This window comes from Pleurodeles waltl, chromosome 11 (genome assembly GCF_031143425.1).
Source record: "Pleurodeles waltl isolate 20211129_DDA chromosome 11, aPleWal1.hap1.20221129, whole genome shotgun sequence".
Classification (NCBI taxonomy): Eukaryota; Metazoa; Chordata; class Amphibia; order Caudata; family Salamandridae; genus Pleurodeles; species Pleurodeles waltl.
The window spans coordinates 984,072,196-984,095,919 of record NC_090450.1 but is presented as its reverse complement, the minus strand read 5'-3'; the positions used below and the strand labels follow the sequence as shown (position 1 = coordinate 984,095,919).

The 23,724-nt window shown below is 45.3% G+C and overlaps 1 protein-coding gene across 3 annotated transcripts in view; it reads left to right on the top strand.

Annotated features, from left to right (window-relative positions):
- TANGO2 (transport and golgi organization 2 homolog) overlaps positions 1–23,724 on the top strand; it is a 379,061-nt gene that overhangs the window by 121,516 nt on the left and 233,821 nt on the right. For all 3 annotated transcript variants that reach the window (XM_069215283.1, XM_069215284.1, XM_069215285.1), the window contains one exon: positions 12,641–12,759. In XM_069215283.1, the coding sequence (XP_069071384.1) occupies positions 12,704–12,759 (56 nt within the window). In that variant the 5' untranslated portion in view covers positions 12,641–12,703. The remainder of the gene's footprint in view (positions 1–12,640; positions 12,760–23,724) is intronic.

The following is a 23,724-nucleotide window of genomic DNA, read 5'->3' as shown; positions in this document are numbered from 1 at the left end:
GTAAACATGTGCATGTTTTTATATTTATTACTTCTTTGTGCAGCAGTTTTAAAAGCACTGCAAAGTTCCTTGTACATCCAGCAGCTTTTGGGCAAAAATAAAAGCGTTGAGATAACTCTGGTGATTAACGTACCTGCTGGAGAGAGACGGGAGTTTTGTCTAGTGGCAGTTTTGACTCTTCCCAGGTAGCACAAGTGGTTAACATGCCTGATGCAAAGAACGTGTATCATGCAGAGAACAGTATTTTATGTGTATAGTACAGTGGGATACCGCTTTAGTCACGGAGATTCCTTTGTTACTGAGCAGTTCATAAGTTACTGTTGTAATCTAACGAGTGAGCTATTAACGGCCATCAAAGACCTGCATGCAAACTGCATGGCACAAATTAGAAAGTTATGTTTTTTTCCAGTCTTTCATTATCCTTATGCTGCTACAAAAAGGTTTGCTTGGATAGAAGTACATTCTTTTTAGTAAAGTAAACGCTAACCATTGTGTTGTGTTCTGAATCCTGAGTTTGTGCTTCTCCAGACCAAGCACTCTTAGAAAGTGCCTACCAGTGTGGATGGTACGTGAATCCTACACCTTGTAGTCCCCTGTAAAGTGCTCCGACACCCTATAATGGTACGAGATGTGCTATAAATCAAATTAAATACTTGTGACAGAAAGGCTATGGAGAGATGAGATCCTTGTGGTTTTACTTCCTTTTCCCACCACATATTTATGTGAAAAAGCTTTCTCCGATCTTATGTACCTAAAAAACATAGAAACAGAAATTGCCTTGGAAGTGTAGAATCTGACCTGAGGATTCAGCTTTCCTGAATAAAACCAAACATTGAAACGTTAGTCGCTGAGATGCAGCGCCAACCTTCCCATTAAAATTTTCGATTTTTGCATATTTTTTAATATAAAATAATTATATCTTTAGTTATTTCAGTATTTGGTGTGTTCTTATTTGTGTATTGTTTGTTAATTACTGTTTTAATGTTTAAAATTGAAATCATACAAATTGCTTTGGGGTCCCCGGCTTCCAGTAGTGATTCAGTGGGGGTCTTCAGGAGTCAAAAGTTTGGGAGCCACTGGGCTAAATGATCACTATTTGAAATCTAAAGTAAAGTGATTATCGTGGACTGAACCAACCAATGCCCTCGTGTAGCCCATGTGGGGGTAAGGGCACATTAGCTTGGCAGAATCTGATTTGATACGGTAAGGAACACAGAATCATCACACGTGGCGCACTATCGCAAGGTAATAAAATTAAATGGTGCCAGGTCTGTAGAGCTTGTATGTGCAATACCTGCTAAGATTGTCATCCGTACCTGGATGGCGAAACATTTAAAAGATCAGATTGTGCCACTTAGTGGTATTTTCATCGCTACCGTTGCATGTGGGCTCTAGAAACAGAAAATTGGGCACTTTTCACAGGTCCTCTTTTATTGTGTGCAGGATGATCAGTTGGCAGTGCGGATGTCAGTAACTGAGTAAGAGACAGTGGACATGAAGGGGAGTACCTCTTTGCCAATGTTCAACCTAAACACGCAGACCTTATGATGAAGCTGTTTGTACAGAGGTACTCACTGTTTTTTTTTTTTTTTTGAAAGATCATTTGTAACCTGCTGGTTAACGAGGACCAAGATCAGCCTCGGAGGGAGGCATGTTTCTAGGACATTGAACCAAGATGCTGTGTTGTGTGTGGAAGAAAGGCAGTGGCAAGGCTTCATCACATGTAGAGCAGAGGAGTATTGTGCCAGTCCCGAGGTCTCATCTTTGGCGTTATGTGCAGTTCTCAAGACCGCGTTCTAGAAATACCTCATGGAGTATTGTAAATTTTTGGGAATTTGGAGTATTGTGCATAGTCCTGGAGACTTCAGTTGGAGGCATCAGAGGCTCAGTTTGAAGAATTAGGTCTAGTTCTGTAGACATCAGCTGGAGTCGTGCATCTATGTGTGGAGGTATGAGAGGCTTCATTTGGAGTACTGTGCCTAGTTCTCAGCTGGAGTCTTGCATCTAGTTCTGGAGGTGTCAGGTAGAGGCTCCGTTTGGAATACTTGCCTAGTTCTGAAGACCTCAGCTGGAGACTTGTATCTAGTTCTGGAGGTATCGGTTAAAGGCCCCATTTGCAGTTCTGTGCCTAGTTCTAGAGACCTAGACTGGTGTCTTGCATTTAGTTCTCGAGATATCAGTTAAAGGCCCCATTTGGCGTTCTGTGCCTAGTTCTGGACACTTCAGCTGGAGTCTTGCATCAAGTTCTGAAGGCCACAGAGGCTGTGTTTGAAATATGGTGCCTAGTTCTAAAGACCTCGGCTGGACTCTTGCATTCAGTTCTGGAGGTGTCAGGTAGGGGCTCCGTTTGGAATACTTGCCTAGTTCTGTAGACCTCAGCTGGAGTCTTGTATCTAGTTCTGGAGGTATCGGTTAAAGGCCCCCTGTGCAGTTCTGTGCCTAGTTCTAGAGACCTAGATTGGAGTCTTGCATTTAGTTCTGGAGATATCAGTTAAAGGCCCCATTTAGAGTTCTGTACCTAGTTCTGCACACTTCAGCTGGACTCTTGCATCTAGTTCTGAAGGCCACAGAGGCTGTGTTTGAAATACGGTGCCTAGTTCTAAAGACCTCGGCTGGACTCTTGCATTCAGTTCTGAAGGTATCGGCTAAGGGCCCAATTTGAAATATTATGCCTAGTTCTAGAGATTGCAGCTGGAGTCTTGCATCTAGTTCTAGAGGCATCAGTTAAAAGTCCCATTTGAGGTACGGTACCTAGTTCTGGCGACCCCATCTGGAGCCTTGCATCTAGGTCTGGCGGCAACAGAGGCTTCATTTGGAGAACTGTGCCTAGTTCTAGAGACCTCAGCTGGAGTCTTGCATTTAGTTCTGAAGGCACCAGAGGCTCTGTTTGAAGTTCTGTGCCTAGTTCTAGAGACCTCAGCTGTAGTCTTGTATCTAGTTCTGGAGGTGTCAGAGGCCCCATTTGAAGTACTGTGCCTAGATCTGAAGACATCAGCTTTAGTCTCACATCTAGTTCTGGATGCATCAGTTAAAGGCTGCGTTTAGAGTATTGTACCTATCTCTGGATCCATTGACTGGAGCAATGAATGTCTTTCTGGGGGTATCAGTCAGAGGCCTCATTTGGAGTACTGTACCTAGTTCTGTAGACATCAACTGAAGTCTTGCATCTAGTTCTGGAGGTATCAGTTAAAGTCTACGTTTAGAGTACTGTACCTATTTCTGGATCCATAGACTGGAGCAATGAATGTAATTCTGGGGGTATCAGTTAGAGGCCTCATTTGGAGTACTGTACCTAGTTCTGTAGACATCAACTGAAGTCTTGCATCTAGTTCTGGAGGTATCAGTTAAAGCCCCCATTTGGAGTACTGTACCTATTTCTGGATCCATCGACTGGAGCAATGAATGTAATTCTGGGGGTATCAGTTAGAGGCCTGATTTGGAGTACTGCACCTAGTTCTGGATATATCGGCAGGAGCATTGCATGTACTTCCGGAGGTATCATTCTGGAGGTATCAGTTAGAGGCCTCAGTTAGTGTACTGTATCTAGTTCTTTAGACATCAGTTGGAGTCTTGCATCTAGCTCTGGAGGTATCAGTTAAAGGCCGCATTTGGAGTACTCTGCCTACTTCTGGATACTTCGGCTGGAGTCTTGCATCTAGTTCTGCAGATATCATTTAAATGCCCCATTTGAAGTGCTATGCCTCGTTCTAGAGGCCTCAGCTGGAACCTTTCATCTAGTTGTGGCGGTATCAGAGGCTTCATTTGGAGTACTCTGCCTAGTTCTGGAGACCTGAGCTCGAGCCTTGCATTTAGTCATGGTGGTATCAGTTAGAGGCCCATTTGGAGTACTCTGTCTAGTTATGGAAACCTCAGCTGGAGTCTTACATCTGGTCATGGAGGTATCCGTTAGAGGCCCATTTGAAGTACTGTGCCTCGTTCTGGAGACCTCAGTTCCAGACTTGCATTTAGGTATGGTGGTAACTGACGCTCCATTTGGAGTACTATGCCTAGTTCTCAGCTAGAGTCTTGCATCTAGTCCTTCAGGTATCAGTTAGAGGCCCATTTGGAGTACTCTGCCTAGTTCTGGAGACCTCAGCTGGAGACTTGCATCTAATACTGCAGGTATCAGTTAAAGGCCCCATTTGGAGTACTCAGCAAGGGTCTTGCATTTTGCTCTGAAGGTATCAGTTAAAGGCCCCATTTGGAGTACTGTGCCTAGTCCTGGATACTTCAGCAGGAGCGTTGAGTGTAGTTTTGGAGGTATTAGTTAACGACCCTATTTGCAGTACTGTGCTCAGTTTAGAGGGCTCTGCTAAAGAATCCTGCCCAGTTTGGAAGCCATCATCTGATAATTGTGTCCAGTGTTGGAGGCATCGGGTGGGCTGCAGTGCTCGGTTCTAGAGGTCTTCTCTAGTGATGCGTCTACTTACGGTCTCATTCAGAGCGTTGTGTCCAGTTCTGGAAACCCTCTTTACAGGCTTATGTCTGTTTGGGCCTCAAGCTGTGCCCGGATCTAGCGGCCCCATGTTGACATGTGTTTTCTCCTCCAGAGGCCACAGAAGGAGTAGTCCGTTGGTTTTTGGAGATATCGCGTTAGTAGCAGGACGAGGACAGGATGGAGCCGTTTCCGAAGAGTTAGACCGAAATGGCACGTGTTTAGAAGCAACCTCGAAGCAAAATAATGAAAAAAGAGGGGGGGGTGGGCAGACGAGAGTGCATGAGCTCTGAAGTTACATGGGTGAAGCTGGACACCATGTGGGTACGGTGTGCCAGGAGCAGGTGTCTTCCTCCCAAACCTCCACCCCACCCCGTGCCAACGCAAGTACGTGCTCGCCGGCCATCGAGCCTCCAGTCACACTGAGTTTCTGGGTAACAAGCTGCAGTTGTCGCTGGGTTCCCCCCTTTCAGCACCGAAGCCCAGACTGCTGGGCGGCAGACCAGAGTCCCTGGCCTGGAGGGTGCCCCCGAGTTGGCACCGGCCGCAGGATGCTGTAATTGTTCTCTGGGCCCCGTCGACACATCCCAGCAGCTGGTCACCGGCTGAAAGGTGCGGTGGGCGAAGGATTGGGGTGTTGGTCAGTGCTGCCGAGAGGAGCCCCTCCTGATCTGCATGAAAGATCCGACCAAGACCCCGGGGTGCCCTTGGGCTAAGTGGGAAAATGTGAAATCGGAAAGGCCTCGAGGGCGTGAAATTGCAGAATTAAGCAACGTGTGAGACATTTTACCAGTGGGCAGGAGGAGTGTCCCATGGTTCCGTTGCCAGGACATGCATGGCACCACAGTCACTGGGGTCAATAGAAGGGGGTGTTCCTTTTTCAATCTTCTCCCAGTTTTCTCTTTAACAGTGGTTCTTAACCTTTTGACTTCTGTGGACCCCCACTTTATCATTACTGGAACCCGGGCACCCCCACTGAATCATTATTGAAATCCGGGGTTCACCATTTAGCACTGGTTTAGCATTTAGCATCTAGCAGGGAGACGTGGTCAGAACTCCAGCTGGCACCATTCGGTTAACCGTGACCTTTTCTGGGTACAGATATTGATTAGAGAAAAAATATTCTGATGTGCACTATAACTTCTGCAGTGATCGTTCAGATATTTATATATATATTCTAATGTGCACTATAAGCTCTGCAGTGATCGTTCAGATACTAGGTACGTTTTAACAGACAAGTCTTGGTGGTTCATGGTTTACCATTTTCATGACATTTAAAGGTCCCTGCCGCGGGATGCTTTTGTAAGCTAGGGTTGGTGGTCCAACAGTGGTGCCCCCAGTTCTCCCTATAGTCGCAGCACATGCTCTTTCACATGTCGCATCTTTAAGCCGCCATGGAGGGCCTGACGACTCAGACTTGGGGTAGAGGTAAAGCATCAGTGTGGGAGGAGTGGAAAAGTGTGTGCCCAGCTACACCTGTTGACTCAAGTAGTTCTAGCCTGCCACCTTGGGTAGCTTGTAGGCAACAGCCCAGGCAGTGTGTAATTGTCTATGTGATGTGGCAGTCTGTATCGACTGACCTGAGTGGATATTAGGGTCCCCACAGCCTGGCCTAGCTCCTTGAGGCAGATATATGTGGGAAAGTCCTTGAAACTCATTTCTTGAGTTCCGCAAGAAGCTGAAGACCTGGCTCTTCGTATAAGCACCTTGGGGACCCCAAACCACACACCTGCTCAAGGACTTGGATACCCTCTCGGGTAATTAGTGTGCTATACAAATCAATGTTATATAACATAACAGATATATGTGGTCACTACATCAAGGAGGAAGGTCATTGGTAGTGACCCATCCAGGATTCCAGCCTGGCCCATTGGGGTGCGTGGATAAGAATCCATAGTTGGCCATAGGCTCTCATGCACAGTGTGATTCTGTACACATGGCCTGACCCATCCAGGATTCCAGCCTGGCCCATTGGGGTGCGTGGATAAGAATCCATAGGTGGCCATAGGCTCTCATGCACAGTGTGATTCTGTACACATGGCCTGACCCATCCAGGAATCCAGCTTGGCCCATTGGGGTGTGTGGATAAGAATCCATAGGTGGCCCAGCAGGCTCTCATACAGTGTGATTCTGTACACATGGTCTGACCCATCCAGGAATCCAGCCTGGCCCATTGAGGTGCGTGCATAAGAATCCATAGGTGGCCATAGGCTCTCACACACAGTGTGATTCTGTACACATGGTCTGACCCATCCAGGAATCCAGCCTGGCCCATTGGGGTGCGTGGATAAGAATCCATAGGTGGCCCAACAGGCTCTCATACACAGTGTGATTCTGTACACATGGTCTGACCCATCCAGGAATCCAGCCTGGCCCATTGAGGTGCGTGGATAAGAATCCATAGGTGGCCCAGCAGGCTCTCATACACATGGCCTGACCCATCCGTTAAAGGCCGGCGCCTCCACTGCTCACAGATGCAGAATACACGTCCAGCCATAAATCTCACGCGCTAATAGTATTCAGCATTAAATAAAGAAACAATGCCATTAATTGCAATCAGCCGCTCCGGCTGATGGATGGGATAAGGCGGTAATTAATTGACAAATAAGCAGCAGGTGATCGTCATGGCTTCGGGGAGAGAACACGAGCCTGAGCAGGCGTGGGAACAGGAGTTAGTCTCTTGATCTCTTTGAATTTAAATGCATTTCAGTTTTCACTGCGGGCGACTTTGTTTATTGTGTGATATTAGAAATTCCCTTTTACATTCTGTCATGTTTCGACTTCTTTTAATATGGTAATTGTGTCTTAAGATGTAGCTAGCTACAAGCAGCATTTTCTGTTTGTATTGAAAATGAGCACTTCTCAGCCCCCTCCCTTCCCCATCTTTTTTGTTGTTGTTTTTAGGTCCAGCTCGACAGTGATGCTGTGTGTTACCTAATGTAACTAATTCTTTTAATATTTCCCTAGAGTGAACCTTAACTTTGCCCACAGGAGTATTTATCTTTCCAAGCAATTGGCTTTTTAGTGAATCATTCTCCCTCCAGTCAAGAACTTGTATTACAATTCATGTGGGGCTATTTCACATCTAAAAAGTGCCTTGAATAATCACATATTCAATTCTTTATCAATCTTAGAGAAAACATTTGCTTTTGTTTTTCTTTTTTTTTTATTTTGTTTTACTGTAGCAGGCATTTTTGATGCTTCAGCCAGGACTCGGAATGAAAGCCAGATATCTTGGCTTTGTCATGCTTGTTGGGTTTAGCCCAGTAGACCTTCAGCTCTTTCGGGGTAGATTCAGCGGATAATGAGCCAAGAGGTTAATTGATATTTTATGCCTCCGCATAAAGGTGCATCCAGTGCTTTGCACCGTGCCAGGGTTCTTGCATGGAAGGGAAATGGTAGCCTTCCACAGCCAGTGATTGAAGTGAAGCAGTGCACTTTAGTAGCTCTTTGATCATTCCTGGTGGTCCTGGTATGTGTGGGAATGGTGTAAAACTCATGGAATGACAGTGAGTAGATTTTGTGCACCTGTATAGCATACTAGACATGCTAGTGTGGCCATTACTAGTGATAAACTTCTAGTTAGACCCCAGTAGAAACCTCTCTTTCTTACATTGCACGGAAAATCTATGCTGTAATAGCGCACGGTGATGCACAGCCTGTGTGTGTTGATTTACTAGCGAAATGAGGGCCCACAGTTGTAAAAACCAGAATAAATCAACATGAAATATGTGGCCATTGCAGTCATCTGCTGATGTGGGACGCAGTCAAGTGTTTTCTACTTCTGTCTTGTGAAACTCACTCCTTTTCCCTTAGCAGTAGGCAATGTAATATCAGAGTAATGTTTAAAGGTGAGTCTGGGACATGGCATCCAGAGGTGAGGTGTCTTTCGCATTCATGCCACCATTAAGCTCCCTTTTAGGTCTTGCCTTAGACACACAAGCGTTGTCTTTTGCAAGACATACTGTCTCACAGTGTGCTTGGGGCCCGCCCATTGCTTACCATTTTTTCACTTCATTGTCACTCATTTGCTTGCTTTTTATTTGTTAGCTTCCATAGGGTTTCCTCCTTCTTTTTGTGTCTGTCCCTCCCAGGAGCATGGACACATTACTTGGATCCTTCCTCCGCTCATTTTTCGAGCACTACTTTTTTCTTTTTGTTTAAACACTCAGTGAGTGTGTGTTTTCCAGCTGTCTCACTTATGGACTTCTCCCCCTTTGTGTTCCTCTTTCTCGCCCTCCCTCAGTTGCCATTTATGCTTCCTCCCCACCTGCTTTCCCTTGCCGTTCTTCCTTCTCCATTACTCCCTTGTCCACTTGCTCCCTCAGTCCTGCCTGCCCACCCTCCATTGTCTATTCGCTTCCCCATCCCTTCCCACCCGCCAGTATCTGGGTGCTTCTAGCCCGCCCTTCGTTGTCCGCGTGATTGGCGAGCACTGCCTGCTCTCTCCATTTTCAGCTTGCTTCCCCAGGCCCTTCCACCCACCCTCTGTTGTCCGTGAGCTCACTCATTCCCTGCCCACCCAGCTTCTGTCTACCCCCAGCAAAATGAATTGACAGACTTGCATGGGGTAGAGAGGGCTATGAGGGGCCACTCTATAGGTCCAAATGACTAACCGAAATGACCCCCCTATGGTCAAGCGACCTACTATTAGAGGTTGGCAAACTTCAGGGATTCAGAAAATGGAGACTGATCAGTATCACCAAACAGGGTGACGGATGGCAGGAGGTGGCACCACGGACAATGTTAGAACTGACAGACCAGTACCAACTAGCGCATACACAAAGCGACAGCTGTATCCAGCTTACACATGCCTCGCCTCACATATGTATCGAAAGGCATGACAATTGAGGAATCCTCCCCATTAGAGGACCGTAGCTTATCAGAACGACCGTGTAGTAAAGCTATCTCCCTGATTTATAAAAAATAAAAATAAAAATGCTAAACAACGCCCCCACACCCTGCGGACACGCAAAGTTAAATGGCAGAAAGAGGTGGGGTAATTCGAGGAGCGTGAATTGGAGGCGGCCCCAAGGCGCCCAGAGAAATTGCCATCAAATCTGGTTTTAGACTGGTCCAGCTACACCTACTGTACCACTCCTTTTGCTCCCGTACTACCCTGCATGTCATCAGCAGATGCCCAGCTTGCTTGATGGGCTGTGGGGAGGAAGGGGCCATCCTACATGTGTTCTGGAGTTGCTCGCGAATAAAATCTTACCGGTCGTCCATCAGGGACACAGTGAAAAATGTGACGGGATACCCCATTTCAGACACAGTTAAGTGTTGGGTATTAAATGTTTGGGGTGATAAGTCGCCACCTAGATACAGCAAACTTTGGTTGTCCCTTGCCCTAGGAGTTGCTAAGAGAATTATAGCATGACCAAACCACCGGCGCAAGAGGATTGGCAGCAAGACATAGATTGGTTCATGCTTGCAGAAAGGACGATTTACCAAAGCAGAGGATGCCCCAGGAAATGGGAAAAGGTAGGGTCCTCATGAAAAGCCCATTGAGGAGAAAGGGGCGAGAGAGGTGATCCGAAGGCTGCATTTGAATAGAACATTGAGTTGTGCAATTATGCCACTGCATTCACCACTTTGCCCATGTACCGTAACTCTTATACCCAAGATTATAAATTATCATACAGGTCTATGCCTGCTGCAGGCTATTATTGTTTGTGTCCTTTTTTATCTGAAAACGAATAAGAAGAATAAAAAAAAAAAACATCCATGCACTTACCAACCCAGATAGCCATACTGAAACATATGCATTAAATATGCAAGGGTGTTTGCACTGCTGCTGAGACTACACTGTACCTGTTATTTGAGAGAGGTGGCTTCACTGATTCTTCCTGACCATTAACTGATCTACGATAGTAGGACTGCTGCTGCTGCTGTAGTGTCAGGGATGGAAGCTTCTACCGCCCACAGTACTGCATCTGTTCTGCGAAGGAGGGAAGTTCTTCCTTCTGCCTATATGGTACCTGTTTCATGAGGCGTGAAAGGCCTGCACTGCTGATGTCCAGCTGTACCTGTGGTGTGATGTGTACTCTCATGTACTTCAGTGAAGATCGGGAACTTGTCAACTGATGCACGTGGGTGTATCTGATCTGTAAGAGAGGCAGGCTTGCACTGCTAATGCCCGACTGCCTGTTTTATGAGTGATGGTTACACTGCTCATGGTGTGCTGTACCTGTTCTGTGATGGAGGGAAACTTGACTGCCATGTTCCAGAAGTATTAGTCACACCAGCCTGTCTGTTGGTGCGGTGGGGAGGGGGCATCAAGCTGTGGGGTTTACCAATTATTATGGGCATCCAGTTGGTGTGCCCATCTTCTTTGGAGACCTGCAGGAAGGGTTGCCACCTTTCTGAGAAAAAAATACTGGACATTTGTGTTTTCTGTGGACACACAAAGGTGGGGAAATAGTATTTATATAGCAGTTTGTGTAAAAACTTCTGTATTCTTTTTCTTTTACAGAGCAATTTTGCCTCTGTTTGCATTAAATATATTTGAGAACACTCTATAGACAACTCTACAATTACTTCGACTGGTTTTCATCTTGTATTAGTTGCCTTAGGTTATGTCAAATGGTAAAATAATGATTTATGACGGTATTCATGATTTGTTTTTTCAGGCTTGGCATGAAAATACTGAGAAAAATAAAAGAATGGAGCACACTATGACAGGCCAATCATCACAGTTTGTTGTGTTATAATAGCTTAGATGGTTCATGTACTTGCACCTCAGCACTGCATGTAATGCTAGATCTAACGTTTTTGTAGTCTAATGAAGGTAGCTTAGCGGGTTAATGCTTTTGTGTTACAGATATCCTTATGTACTTTTTGCGTCCACTTGCGTTTTTACTTTTGCATCTACCTGTAGACCCATCATCTGCAACAGAGGAGGTGGGTGCGGGGTGTTGACTTGGACTCAATGTATCTCATTCTCACCCTGATTCCATCTACCCTTTCTACTTTTATCTCCCTTCAAGTCATCACATTGTGGTGTCTTGTCACGTGCCAGTGTCACATGCCAATGTTTGAGGAAATAGCTCCTAGCACCTTCACTCAGCTTCAAGCCATCCACATGGTTCAGTGTTTATTACATCAGTAATGCATCCCGCTCAAGACACATTTCCGTGTCACTCTACAGTAACAGTGCACATTAGACACAATTCCTGTCACCATCAGATGCATAATATAGCTCAGTATCATACAGTTGTCTAGGTGTTTGCTCCCTCAGTGGCCCCAGCCCATCGTCTCCTAGTTAGGTGGATACGCCTCATTTCTTGTTTGATATCTCAGGCTCACACCTCCTAACATCATTGACCAAGCTAAGCTCCTGCTCAGAGACTGCTCTGAGCTGTCTTATCTGGTCACTGCACATGTACTTTGCACGCACCTTTCTCCTCCATCAGCAATCACTCGGATGCCCATTGGCTGGTTAGCATGATTTTAAATAAAAGTAGATGCTTTAGGAAGGAAGATATCAGCAGAGACCTGTCAAATGGGGACCATCCTTGCCCTCGCTTTTGGCAGCAGCGTAAGAAGATGGATTGCAGTCTAGTACTCGCTTCTCCAAGGCTCGGTTAATATTCACCTGTCATTGCCTCTCTTCTGATCACACCATATTAAATTCACATTTAAAGCACGCTGGAAGCTGTGAGAGCTCCCATGTTTGATGCAGACAAATGTTCCTCATTAAGATAAATGTGCCTTTGGTGTCCTGTTGGTTTTAATGGGAACGCGGGGAGCTTTAAACGGCCGCGCGAGCGGAAGTCGATCCACTGCTAGGCGCGTGCTTTTGGAGCTTCCAATCGTTCCTTAATAACCAAGGTTGAATTGGGCGGGATCTATTGGAAAGACGTTCCCAAGCTTTTTTAATTGTAGCAAAACAGTTCCCATAGTTTTTGACAAAGAATAATCGTCCTGCTCAGTAAATGAGGGCCCTGAATTGCCGCGTGATCAGAGGAAAGGAGGGGATCTCCAGCACAATGAAGATCAGTTTAACTTGCATTTATTTTTCATTTAAAGTGTATTTTTTATTTTATTTTATGTGCAGTTACCTCCAGTCGAAAGTTATAGTTCAAGAATATTGTTAAGCTTTTGACCCCATACCTATTGCGCTCGGGATCAATGTTCACATAATTTTTTTATGCACTTTGACTGGTGTTTAATATTGATCTCTTCTGCTCTTTCCACGTGCAGGATCTGGCTTCATAACCTACACCACCCCGATTACAAGGAACGCAGACCCCAGAAACCTCCCCCATGTGCATCATCTTCTTCAAGTTTGACCCACGCCCTGTTTCCAAAAATGCCTACAGGTAATTTGTTTTTGTTTCCCAATGAAAATCACATATTTTATCTTACATCATGGAAATGCTTGCTAGAGCTTGCATAATTACATTTAATATGGAAGCCACTGCCAATCACGTTTCATTTGTCCCAGATGTATGTATGTCTGTCTGTCCGTGTTTACTGATCAAGCAGCAAGTATCATGACATATCCATCAGATGTCTTAAATAAGGTAAAAAAAAACAGAACATAGGTGGTCTTGGTTAAGTACTTGAACCAAACATGTTATGAAGCAGAAACAAACTGGACGTAGAGAAAGCAACAGTGTCTCCTAGGCAGGGCCACTTGAAATAGACAGCCACGGAGGACCTAATTGTGCGGCAGGGTTGACTGGATTATGCAACAACAAAAGGCAGATTATGCAGCGTAATGCTGCACAGTTTGTAGGAGCAGTATTGTGGTGCTTTCTTATTCTAGCAATTACTTATAGTGTCTGAGTAAAGTTGAACTGCATATGTACCAGTTTAGTACTTGAATACCGCAGTCAACAACTGAAAGGTGACCAGCTTTCCAGAGGACCTGGCAGAGCTGTGAGCTAAGTGAAGCACAATTTGTTTAGAAACGTTCGATGCATTTGAGTTGGAAACATATTTTTAATGAAATTTGCAAATTATGCAGCAAATGTTGCTTTAAGTGGCAGATGCAGCAAATCCATGATTATGCCGGACACTAACTGGTTTCAGAATCGAGAAAATTCCAGTGGCCCGGCTCATAATATGATAGCATGATGAACCTGTTTACAAGTTCGGTGCAGTGTGTATCATTAGTTGTTTCCTTTTCTCTTCTCAGTAGATGGCATTTCAGAGTAATTTGCAGTTGGCCGTTTTTAGCAGAGAGCTGCCCAGCTTCATGACTAGATATGATGGGGAAGGTCGTATGCATTGGCTGGTTAAATAAAGTTTCAGTGGCAAAATCAAAAAGCTTGTTTTTGATGAGAAGGAACATTAAGGCAACCCCAGGAGCAGGCTGACATACTCATCTAATTTACTAAGCATTAGTGAATCGATTTAAATCCTTGACGATGTGGTATGGTTGTCATGGGCTAATTTCTGTTATATTTAGAACCGAATATTGTGATGCTGTGACTGTAGCAGGGATAGACTACTCCATGTGCATGGAGGGATTGGAGAGAACTTCGAAGTTCCTGACAGAGGTGTTAGTTGAGATGCGTGAGGAAAGTGAATAGAACTTGGCAGGTGGGTTGTGCAGAGGTAGGAGCAAAGTAGGGTCCTCAATTTTGAAGAGTTTAACAAGAGAGAACTGAAGGCCGTAAAGTAGTCAGATATGTGTGATTGGAGGTAGGAGGAGAGGGTGGGAAAGGAGAAGGAGGTTTGTGTGTCATCAACATGGCAGTTTTCCGAGAGGCTGAAGAATGAAATCATGCCTGCAAGAGAAGTGATGAGAGTGGAGCACATGAGTGGATTTAAGACAGACTGACTCTTGAGGGATCTTGGCTGCTTTAATTGTCAGTGTTGAGTGCTGGAGCCCTACAATCTTGAAGGAGAGAGGGATGAAAAATCTCCAGAGAACCACTGAAGAGCAGAGTAACTGAAACACACTGTGTGGAGGGCGGAAAGCAGTGTAGGTCTAACACCACAGATAGATCAGTAAAAAATGAGAACAGGCTAGGTGATGCTAGTGAGCAAAGGAGAGAAAGTTGGCAGCATGACAGGATGTGTTTACAATTGAGTGAAGAACACAGAAACCAGCCTGATGTGGGTTTAGATGGCTGTTAGAAGAGAGGTAGGTGGTACACTGGTTAAAAACTAGGCGTTGCAGTATATTGAAATGAAGAAAGGTAGTTGGGATGCTGGACAATAAAAGGAGACAAATCGTCATCCATGGGATTTTCAGTAAGGGAAATATAACAGCTGAGAAAAAATATTGCGGGTAGGGATTGAAAATGAAGGGTAGACAGAGTACACCCTGGAACAGAAAGTCAAGATTTTTTTATTTTGTAGCCTAAAAGGATGAGTAGAGCATATGAAGGGTTAGCAGCTCTGAAGATGGGATATGTACCAAGGGAGGAATTCAGACAGATGAGTGGAAGTGAGGAATAGAAAGTGTGAAAGAACAGGGGGCAGTGGGTAGTAAGAAGAGCAAGTTAAAGTGTAGATCATAGTGGTGGTCGTGGAGCGGCAAGATAGAGCAAGGGATGTTGTGTGCCAAAACCACGTTGAGTATTGTGGAAGTGGTTAAATAGGTGAAACCGTGTGCCGAAGTGAGGCCCTGTGGTGGTGGATTTAGTGTAGGAGCAGACAGACGGGGAGAAACTCACAAGCATGTATTTTCTCTGAGTGATAATTGAGGGAGTAACAGGGCTGGGCACATGAGGAATGTTGACTTCTGGTCATCATATCAAGTCGCGGTTAGATTGGAAAGGATCCTTAGAAAGCTAAGCAAACGTTAATTTGCTACAGAGGTGTCTCAGAAATTTTGGCGTAATAGATATTAAGGATCAGGTGTGTCTGATACAACTTAACAGCGTAGAAGACACATTGGCAAACATAAGTTGGGTACAAGGTAGGGCTACCCTTTGTCCTCTCTGCTTTTTACACAAACAGGAGCATCTCACAGAAGTGGCTGTAAAGCAAGAGACATTGTAGGCATAAAACATGCGCCGGGTAAATTTAAGCTGCCCCTCTTTATGGATGATATACTGGTATATTTCTCAATCCCGCAAACTCTTACCTGCCACTGATTAGAAAATTAAAGACATTCAGAGTGATAACACCGTTTAAAAGTAACATGTAGAGATGAGAGGCTTTGATTGACAGCAAATCTAAGAAAACCTATTGTGGCAGTACTCCATCCATAAGGTATTGAGTTAGAATGAGCAGCAACTGTGTGCGTGATCTCCACAGCCAACTTTCTTCCATTTATGCAAGCTATTAGAATTGATCTGCAGCACTGGCGTAGTCGCTGTCCTGGCTGGGGCAGATAGCAGCCATCAAGATGATGGTATTATAGAGACCTTTAGTTGTGTTTTAGGCCCTCACCCTAGAGGTTGAACAGAAGTACACAACAACACAGCACAACAGTACTACTGGGTCAATCACTTAAGAGTTCTTCTAGAATGGGCCAACGCTGACACTAAGAAGCATTGAGGTTTCCTGGACCAGTCACCGGCAGAACAACCTCTTTGGGAATAACCTAGCCTGCCTGGTACCCAAGCCCAGATCAGTTAACACGCGGAGATCCCTTGTGCCATGGGCTACCTTTGCCGCGGAACCTTGCGGTTAGACCGGGGCTCCAGAGCGGTGAAGTGATCCATGAAAATAAAGGCAGAATAGGTGACCTATTTGATGAAGGGTCCATTAAATCTTTTGGCCAAATTAAAGTAGAATTAGGGATAAAAGGAGAGTAAAGATCTGGATACATCCGAGTTAAACTTTGGGCTCTTTGACCACTGATCAAGGTAGCTGCAACCTGTCTGCTTACGCAGTTTGAGAAATTGTTACACAATATGGCAAAGGATACTCACCCATAATCTGGGATTTATAAGCTTCCCGGGAAGAGGCTCCCCAGTTAGAGATGGGTTTCAGCATGGGGAAAGAGGCTAGGCCAGTCCTTCATAGAGCAACATGAAGTCTAATGCTGACCAACACATATAGAGGAATTACTCCTACTCGGGGTTGAAAATCAGCAGGGAAGATACTTCTCCGGTGGATCTGAACTTCACAGCATCTACACTCTAGAGAGAGTATGAGACCACACCAGCGTTAGAGGGGCTGCTCCCAGATAGGTGCAGTATCTCACATACTTTGGAAATGTAGATGTATGAGTGGGTAATGGAAAGAAGTGCCATTGCTGTAAATGGAGTAATGGGTTTAAAGATCCTTGATACCCCAGAAAGCATTTTTCTGTATTGGATGACAGAAGTAGTTTGGGGAACTGAAAAGGGGGTCAGTCGTTGACCATCTTCTCCTGTCAGTCAAACAGATAGCATTGACTAAATGGGGGTCAGCCTTCATACCACACATTTAGGTTAGTGTAACAGCCTGTGGGTCATTGTAGGAATGGAAACCTAAGTCACGCCATGCATGCATGGGTGCAGGCTTCTTCACCACATGGAACTCCCTTCTTCGGCACTTTACAACAGACAGAGAATGGACTTTAAGGGCCTTATAGATTACACCAAACTGTCCAAGTTGAACGCAGAAGAGAAAAGAGGCACACAGGATCAGTATCCTAATTGATTGGGACCCAAATGTCCAATAATATAAACTACTGACCATATAGAGGCTGGGGAGAGGAGAGGGATTCATTATTTAGTTATTTTGTTGGTTGTTGTAAAATATTGTAATAAAAACCTTACCAAACTGTGAAAAAAACTACATGTTTAAAGACCCACAAAAGTGCTCCGAGCCAAGTTGTCAAGGACTGTGGGCTGATTTGTCTTTCTCTGGCCACACTTAGTGAGTCCTCTCTATGATGGTGTCATCCTAGAGGTAGGGGGAGAACACCCGGAACTCCAAAACCACAGAGTCGTGAAAAACGAAAGCAAAACAACGCTTTCGTTTTCCACGGCTTCCTGGTTTTCGTAACTTAACCACACATGTCTGAACCACGTACATGCGTGGTTAAGGTACAGAAGAAGGGAGTCGGAGTCGACGCGGTGAAGGAGGAGGTAAGTTGGGCTGGGACTGGGGCTGTTTTTTTTGGGGGTGTGTGGTGAGGGGCTCGGGTGATTAGGGTTTGGGAGGGGGGTCAGGGTTTAGGTTTAAGGGGTGGGTTGGGGTGTTTAGGTTTTAGGGGCGGGGACTCGGGATATTTTTAGTTTGTGGGGTGGGAGGCTGTGGGTGATTAGGGTTTGGAGGGGGTGCCAGGGTTTCGGTTTAAGGGGTGGGTTGGGGTGGTTTATGTTTTAGGGGGGGTTGGGGTTGTGGTAATTTTGGGGGTTGGGGTAGTTGTGGGGATCGGGGGGTCGCGGTAATTTTTAGGGGTGGGCGGAACCAGGGGAGAAGCATGCTGGAACTGTGTATGCTGGTCACTAATGCCTTTACCAGGAATGCGTTTACAACGAAAAATCATTGTAAAGGCATTCCTGGTAAAGGCATTAGTGATGAGAACGAGGTTGTTGTTCCGACCTCGTTGTTGAGCCATGGGTGCTTGAAGCACTCGTGCTTCCGACATATATCCGAGGTAGGTGAAACAAAGGTCATGCACCGAGTGGAATGGCACTCACCCCACTCAACCAGACTCCTCCGAGCGCTTGGTACTTGTCATTCACTCACTGCCACTGACTGCCTCCTCCCACGGCGTAACAGCCGGGAGTGTCATCCAGCCGGACCACCGATCCATTCCCGAAGTTACATGATTTGTAGGTTGGTCGGGATCACAGTTGGAAAGCGCAAACTGACGATTCCACTCAACAGGATAACTCCATCCAACCCGGCTATTGGTACTGGGTATGCCTCTTTACCTTTAGTGTCAGTCCTTCATTTTGTGAGGCTGTAATTCCATTTTACAAATCTCTGATAGCAGAGTTCCTTGTGCCTACATGGCGGGATCACCGAAGTCTAAAAATATTTGTCGGGGGGTTCCCTTTCAGTATGGAATCTCGAGTTCTAACAAAAATGTTCCCACTCTTACCTTCCTCAGATTGTCCCGCACTTCTCTTTCCATAAGACTGTAGTTTCTGCGCCGTTCAAAGGTTGTTAGTGGGGAAGCATTGGCACTTACATTGTTGTTTCTGTAACTCTTTCTTTTGTTTGTTTCTCTGTATGTTGGCCTCCTTATTTTTTTGGTAACACAAATATATTCTCTATTTGTTTGTGTCAAGCAGTTCTATTTGATGCAGAGATGATGCAGCCAGTATCTGCGCTCTTTGCAGCAAATACAAACCCATAAATAGTGTGAAATCAGACTATTAAGAGTCAGGGAGCGCATCAATAAAACATCCCATTGCACCCAACGAGCACACATTAATAAGAGATGAGAAAACATTGAAAGAATACAGAAAAACAACAACCACCAGTATGTCAGGCTGGATATTTCTAAGAAAGAAACATGTAAGGAAACCAGTGTAATTTTTAGTAACCTTCATCAGCATCCCCGTTGACACACTTCACAAGACCCCTCAAGAACGAGGCATATCCCAGTATCAGGTTAATGCACATCACGACATGGGATATTTAAACCGTACGAGTCTTGCACACCCTAAGCAGAGAAATACTTCCTACTGACAGTTCTGATTAAAAAAAACATCAGTACACTTTATTTCAGCGAGTTTATATGATTTGTAAATTAACTATTTCACACATTCGCTGCCCGACTAAAGAAATTTCTGCTCCAGAAATTTGGAATAGGAAATTGTTTAAATGTTTGGAGTCATTGTTTTTCGAAATTGAAAATGTTCGTCAATTTTAGTACATCACAGGGATCCTTCTCCGTATAAACTCTTCTGAAGGGATAACATCTTAATGTATGATGATAAAACTAATGCTTGAATACCAAATTATTTAAACCTTATAAACATTGACCAATACAAAATATCTCTTGGATTCAGGAGGGTACTTGCAACGGCAGGATATCAGTATCTTTCAGTGGAGGGGGTCATTCTAGAAACATGGCTCCTAAGTTATGGTTTGGGGGTGGGGAGGGGGCTGACATTTACCATAAGGACATTCGTCAGAGGGGACAAGGCTTAAATTTGTGTATGTTGCGTAGTGTCTAAGCATAAGCAGATCTAGACACAGCTTAGTAAGGCCCAACACAAACACAAGAAATATTGTAATGTGCTAGAAAAGGCAGAGCTGGGGAGTACTGTCTCTGGTGTTAATCCCCTAGTTAAAAGTAGGCATACTGGAAGGTATTGAGACTTAATCTACCAGCAGTTTGTATACATCATTGGTACTTGACTCAGTCACTTCATAATCCATATTTCAGACAAGGAACCCTTTTTCTCACAAAATGTTGTCTTTGTCAAAGGATTGCACACCTGTAGTGTGCGCTTTAATTTATCCCCTCTCTTGCCCAGAACGCATCTGGAAGCAAGTTAGACCGCTAGATTTATTAATCGGCTGTCGATGTTAGATCACCAGAGTTGCAGCCAGGATTAAGTGGCTTCGGCTTTCCCTGAAGGTCTCCTAAAATATGTGAATTAGATGTCCCGAACATAATCATTGTTGGGCATGTTTTAATTGTCTCTTCTTTGTTTTTAACTAATATATTTTTGTGGAAGATCCGGAGCATTCTTAATCTTTTAATTGCAAAAATGCATAAGTGTCTCAACGTTAGGTGCATTAAAGAGCAAATGTGTCCAGTGGGCACATAGAGCTTAGCTAATAAATGAATGTACAAGAGACTAGCCTGGGGTACTATTGAGAAAAGACTAGCAACTGAAGGTGGCTTTCAGGGCCAGACGAAAGCATGGTCCTGCCAGTTTGATTGCTTTTTGTTGTCATTTTCAGCAGAGTTAACCACAAGACCTGTCACAACCTACCAAAATATGAATCATGTTAACAGGATTGGGCTTGGCACAACACTGTAGCAGTTGCATTGTTTGTGCCTATGTCCAGACTTAGGGTTGGGTTGTAAGATCTCTAGATCTGCAAGTACTTTGTACATGACCCAGAGATTCCTTAGAGCCCAGAGATGTTCCAGCCTGCACTGGGTCAACTCAGTGTATAGTTCAATTTTCACGGTCTGAAATTTTCATGCTACTCCCCACAAATTACTCATGTCTGCTGAAAAAGTGTTTACAAAATTCATTTACCTCTTCCAAGGTGAAAAATCTGTCATCTTAGTTTAGGTCATTGGATAAAATGTCCCAATTTTCATAAAAATCTAGCATTTCCAGGCAAATGTCTTCATGCTTTACACATGAATGTGGAAAAATATCCACCATCCTTTTAGATGTATGTTGTATTGGCATTACTTCTGCTCAGTGCTGATTAATTTCAGCATTTCTTCCTGTGGACATAGTGGCATGAAGCCCTTGTGTTTTTGCATCTGTACATAAATAGTCACAAATTTGTATTTGCTTTTCCACTTTAAAACCAGCTTTTCAGCATCGTATCGTTTCTTTTAAAGCTCAGAACACCGGATTTTGCAAGTTGTAATCCATTCTTACAGCAGTTTTGCATCCAACCCCATCGGCCTAGTTTGTTAGAAGAAAAGCTAATTTTCTACTATGTATTGATTTTCAGTGGGATCTGAAGGAGATGTGAAAATGTAAACATGCCCACATTTCTTCCCACCAGAGCTCATGATGGTTTTTGAGGTCAGCCTGCTCTGCCCTGGTAGCTCCGGGAAAGGGTATTCTAACTTTACCATCATGCCCATTGACTTATTTTAATATTATCACATTCACATACTAGTTGTTTGGCTTTCACAACACAAAAAGGCAACAATTATGTGTGGCACTCATGCATGTTGTCTGGAGTGGCCAAGTAGACTTGCTGTGGCTGTGCCTCTCTCTTAAATGCATGGTTTGCCCCTGGATAATGGTTAGACTGCCTATGTACCAGCCCTTGTTTACTATTGGTTTGACCTGCAATACTATACCTTTGACACTGCTCCGCAGAAGTGGTGCAACCTGCCCATCACTTTCCACATTGGCCAGGGCGTCTGTATGTAGCCCCTTGTGTGGCATTTGTGAGCCAGTTCCTCTGCTGGCTTTCAGCTGCAAACAGGTGCATTGGGGGCAGAGCCTGGAAGACACCAATATGTCATCCAACTGTTGGCTCCTTCTAGGCATCCATGCACTCTTGGCATCAGCAATCTGGAAAAGTGGCCAAGCAACCTCTGAGCAGAGAGTCATCCCATACAGATGGGCATCTTTGCAGGCAGCCAAGAGGCCATGTACATTGATTTGAGGTGGGAACAGCAAGGGCACCGGCTGTGCTCAAGCAGCTGTGTGCGCAACCTTGACAGTTCTGCTGTTGCACTCTGCAGTCAGGACACTGGTGCTACAGGCATGGCACCTAGAAATAATTCATATTCAAATGAACACCCAACTATTCTAATATCAAGCAGGCATCAGCATCTTAGAGTGGTGGTTTATTAGCGCTGGGAGGCCTGTTGGGGAGCCAAGCACTATATAAATCCCAAGAATAGAATAGAATATCCAGTCTGCATTCCAGAACTCTTTTGGCACATGTGAATGAATGTTCAGCATCGACGATTCTAATATAGCGCTTTTTTAATAGACTCAGAGCAGTTAGCTTCATCCTCCCGTGCAGCTCAGTGCCAACTTTGCTTCCAAGAGCCTTATTGAGTCCCAAAAGTTGGTACTGCTTTTTGAATCTAGGAGAGTATGCCTGCTGCATGGAAACATCTTTTGTGACTGCAGATATAGAATGTAAACACATTCTGTCTTCACATGTCCCTACTTCTCATAAGCAGACCCTTCGGGGTCTGTAGAGGCAGACCGCCCTGCTGCCATTCACAAATAGAGCCCACATGGTCTTCAGAAGTAGGTAAGCAGGACAAGGTGCCTCCTTATCTGTTCATCTTCATGCTGGATCTCTCGGAGACTTCACCCTTAGTGGTCTATAAAAGCGGGAAAGGGGTAGGTAACTATAACTCGGGCCCTTGCCATGCACAGTTTTCTCATCAATAATTTTAATACAAATGTTGAAAAATGATGTCATAGAAGATGCATTACTGATTTAATATGTGGGGTAAGTAGCAGTATATAGCGAGGGCGCGAGTTATAGTTACCTTAGAGTACGAGTTATAGAGTCTTGAGATAAGTATAACTATAAGTGTTAAATTTCTATGGCTTTGTGCATGTAAAATCTGAACCTAACCATAACGTCCCTGTAACCTTTGTTTTTTAGTGAGTTTCTAAGGTTTTTCAAATTCTGTTTCCTAACTGTAACATCCCTGTAACCTTTGTTTTTTTCAGTGAATTTCTAAGGTTTTTTTTTAACGTTAAGTAATACTGAACTACCGTCTGTTAATCCAACCCTTGCCATGCATGCCCTTTGGCTGTTTGCAACGGGGTTTGGCTGCAAGGCGTGGCTTGTGGCTACTCTCTGCGGCCAACCGTCTGTAGTCATCCAACGCCACGCACGCCCTTTGGCCATGCGCCGGGGCTTGGCAGCAGGGCCTGGCTGCAGCCAATCCCCGTAAGCAACCAACCCCACGCCACGCATGTCCTACGGCTTTGTGCAGCGGGGCTTGGCCACCGCGTCTGGCCTGCAACCAACCCCCCTCAGAACCTGCAGCCAACCCTCTGCGGAAATCCAAAACCATGCCATGCGCAGCCTTCAGCTGTGGGCGGCAGGGACTGGCCACGGGGCCTGCCAACCCATCGCAGGCTTCCATCCCCAAATTTCATAAAAGGGCAGGGGTGGGGGTGCGTGAACCCCCAGGCCAATTTTTGGTCCCAGGGGTCCCAATTCATGAAACAGGAGAGAACCGCGTTGCCCCAGCACCCTTGCTGGGCCGAATGTAGCCCCAGGGTTCCATCCCAGGGCCCAGACAATCCAAAATTTTACCAGTGGACAGGGGCCATACGTCTTCCCCTCTCCGGGCTGATTTTGGCCCCGGGGACCCCATCCCCCTGGGGCAGGCCAATTATTGGAAGGGGGGGTGAAAGCGTGCCCTCTCCCTCTTTTGGCTGATTTGGTCGTCCCCGGGGCCCTTAGGGGCACTAGAAGGGCGTTCTGCCCAGCCCGAGGAGTTGGCGGTCCCGGGGCCCGAAAAAGGCCTACAAAGGGGGGCCCGCAGCCGTCCTCCTCACAATTACACATTTGCCTGGCCCGGGGAGGTGGTGGTCCCCAGAGCCCATATCAGCCATGGAGATGGAGGGCCGCATGCATCCCCTCACCATAATTTATACTATAATATGCCCTGGACCTGGCCCACCCGTGCACTCAGATGCAAACAATTATTCCCAGGAGCCACAGATCCTCCATGGTTTCGCAGATTTTTTTTTTTTTTAAAGCTTTTTGGCCCTTTCGTGGTCGCCGTGCGACCC